The 1,558-nt window shown below is 47.6% G+C and overlaps 1 protein-coding gene across 1 annotated transcript in view; it reads left to right on the top strand.

The window, feature by feature from the left end:
* Positions 1–503: 503 nt before the first annotated feature.
* LOC104529113 (neuron navigator 3) overlaps positions 504–1,558 on the top strand; it is a gene marked incomplete at both ends in the record, with an annotated part of 48,360 nt that continues 47,305 nt past the window's right edge. Inside the window, one exon of the mRNA XM_010173316.1 lies at positions 504–515. Coding sequence (XP_010171618.1) covers positions 504–515 — 12 coding nt within the window. The remainder of the gene's footprint in view (positions 516–1,558) is intronic.

Genomic DNA, 1,558 nt, shown 5'->3' with positions numbered 1-1,558 from the left:
ACCATTTCATGGTCACTACAGCCAAGGCTGCTCCAGAGCTTCACATTCTCCACCAGCCCCTCCTTGTTGATGAGAACAGGGTCCAGCATGGCACCCCTCCTCGTTGGTTCCTCAACCACTTGGAGAAGGGAATTGTCCTCCACGCATTCCAGGAACCACCTGGATTGCCTAAGTCCTGCTGTGTTGTCCCTCCAACAGATACTGGGGTGGTTGAAGTTCCCTGTGAGGACCAGGGCTTGTGAACATGAGGCTGCTCCTATCTGCCTGTAGAGGGCCTCATCCGCTGGGTCTCCCTGGTCTGGCGGCCTGTAGCAGACCCCCACAGTAACATCCCCTTTCCCTGCCTTCCCTTTAATCCTGACCCATAAACTCTTGGTTAGCTCCTCATCTGTCTCCAGGTGGAGCTCCATACACTCCAGCTGGTTGTTGACATAGAGGGCAACACCCCCTCCTCATATTCCCGGCCTCTCCTTCCTGAAGAGCCTGTATCCTTCCATTCCAGAAAAAATACAGAAGTGCAGAGAGGTTTTGCATTTTGTGTGCCTCAAATGTTAAATATGTAAACAGCAAATGATTATTCTGTCGGTCATCTAATCAGTATTAATCCTACTTATGACAGCAGTGCCGAGGAAACAGCCACAGAGCAGTCCCTGTGGAGAAAGAGTTGTGGCATCACAGAATAATAAATAGCCCTCCCCTGCATGCCATACAGTTTGCAGTCCTGCTTAGGTTTGCCATATACTATAGGGCTGTGGTTACATCAGACAAAAGCAATGCACAGTGGTACCTGAGAGCAGCACCACTTTTTGCTGTTAAAGAGGGGACTAGTGAGATGCTGATGTGCATATAAGGCTTGAGGCTGAGGTCAGGAGGCTGCAGGAAGACACGGGAGGAAGGGATTCCAATGAACAGCCTGTCAGCCCAAAGAACATGAGACTTGTCAAACACAGAGGGTAGAGTCAGTCTCCAAAATTTCTATTTAAACTTCTTTCACTGCTTCTATGTTGTCTGTCTTGTTGGGTTGCTCCTTGCAGCACACCCTTATCAGCCCACAGCAGGGAAAGTAGATGCCACAGGGGTGTTAGGTCCTCACTGGGTCATCTTCCACATGGGTCTGAGTTTGAGAGCAAGTATGACCCCAGTTAGTTACCTTCACCCCACTGGTGGATAGTGCTTGCGAAAGCCTCTCTTCTAGCTGCTCTGCTAGCTGATATAGCTAGAGTGAGTTTCTTGTTGGTAACACATCATTTTAGTGGAGACAAACCAGTAGAAAATCCATCAGCTGTAGCACTTATAGTTTCTCTGAAGAGGTAATCCTTGCTTACTGTCAGTACAACATAGTCAGTGTTGCTGGCAGCAATATTCCCAGTTCGGTCAGTGGAAGGCTTTGGTAGGAAAAGACAAGAAACCAGACAGAGGTGATTTTAGTAGTATATTTAGGAATTCTCTCCTTCAAGCTCTCAGTAAAACTTCTCAGCCCGGCAATTAATTTGTAAAATTCAGAGGGAACTGAGGAAGAATAGGGTATCACCACTGATGATTAGAGTAAATCATGTTT

Source organism: Antrostomus carolinensis, unplaced genomic scaffold (genome assembly GCF_000700745.2).
Source record: "Antrostomus carolinensis isolate BGI_N321 unplaced genomic scaffold, ASM70074v2 scaffold50178, whole genome shotgun sequence".
NCBI lineage: Eukaryota > Metazoa > Chordata > Aves > Caprimulgiformes > Caprimulgidae > Antrostomus > Antrostomus carolinensis.
Note: the sequence above shows the minus strand (reverse complement) of the source record. Positions and strands in the feature narration are given on the sequence as shown.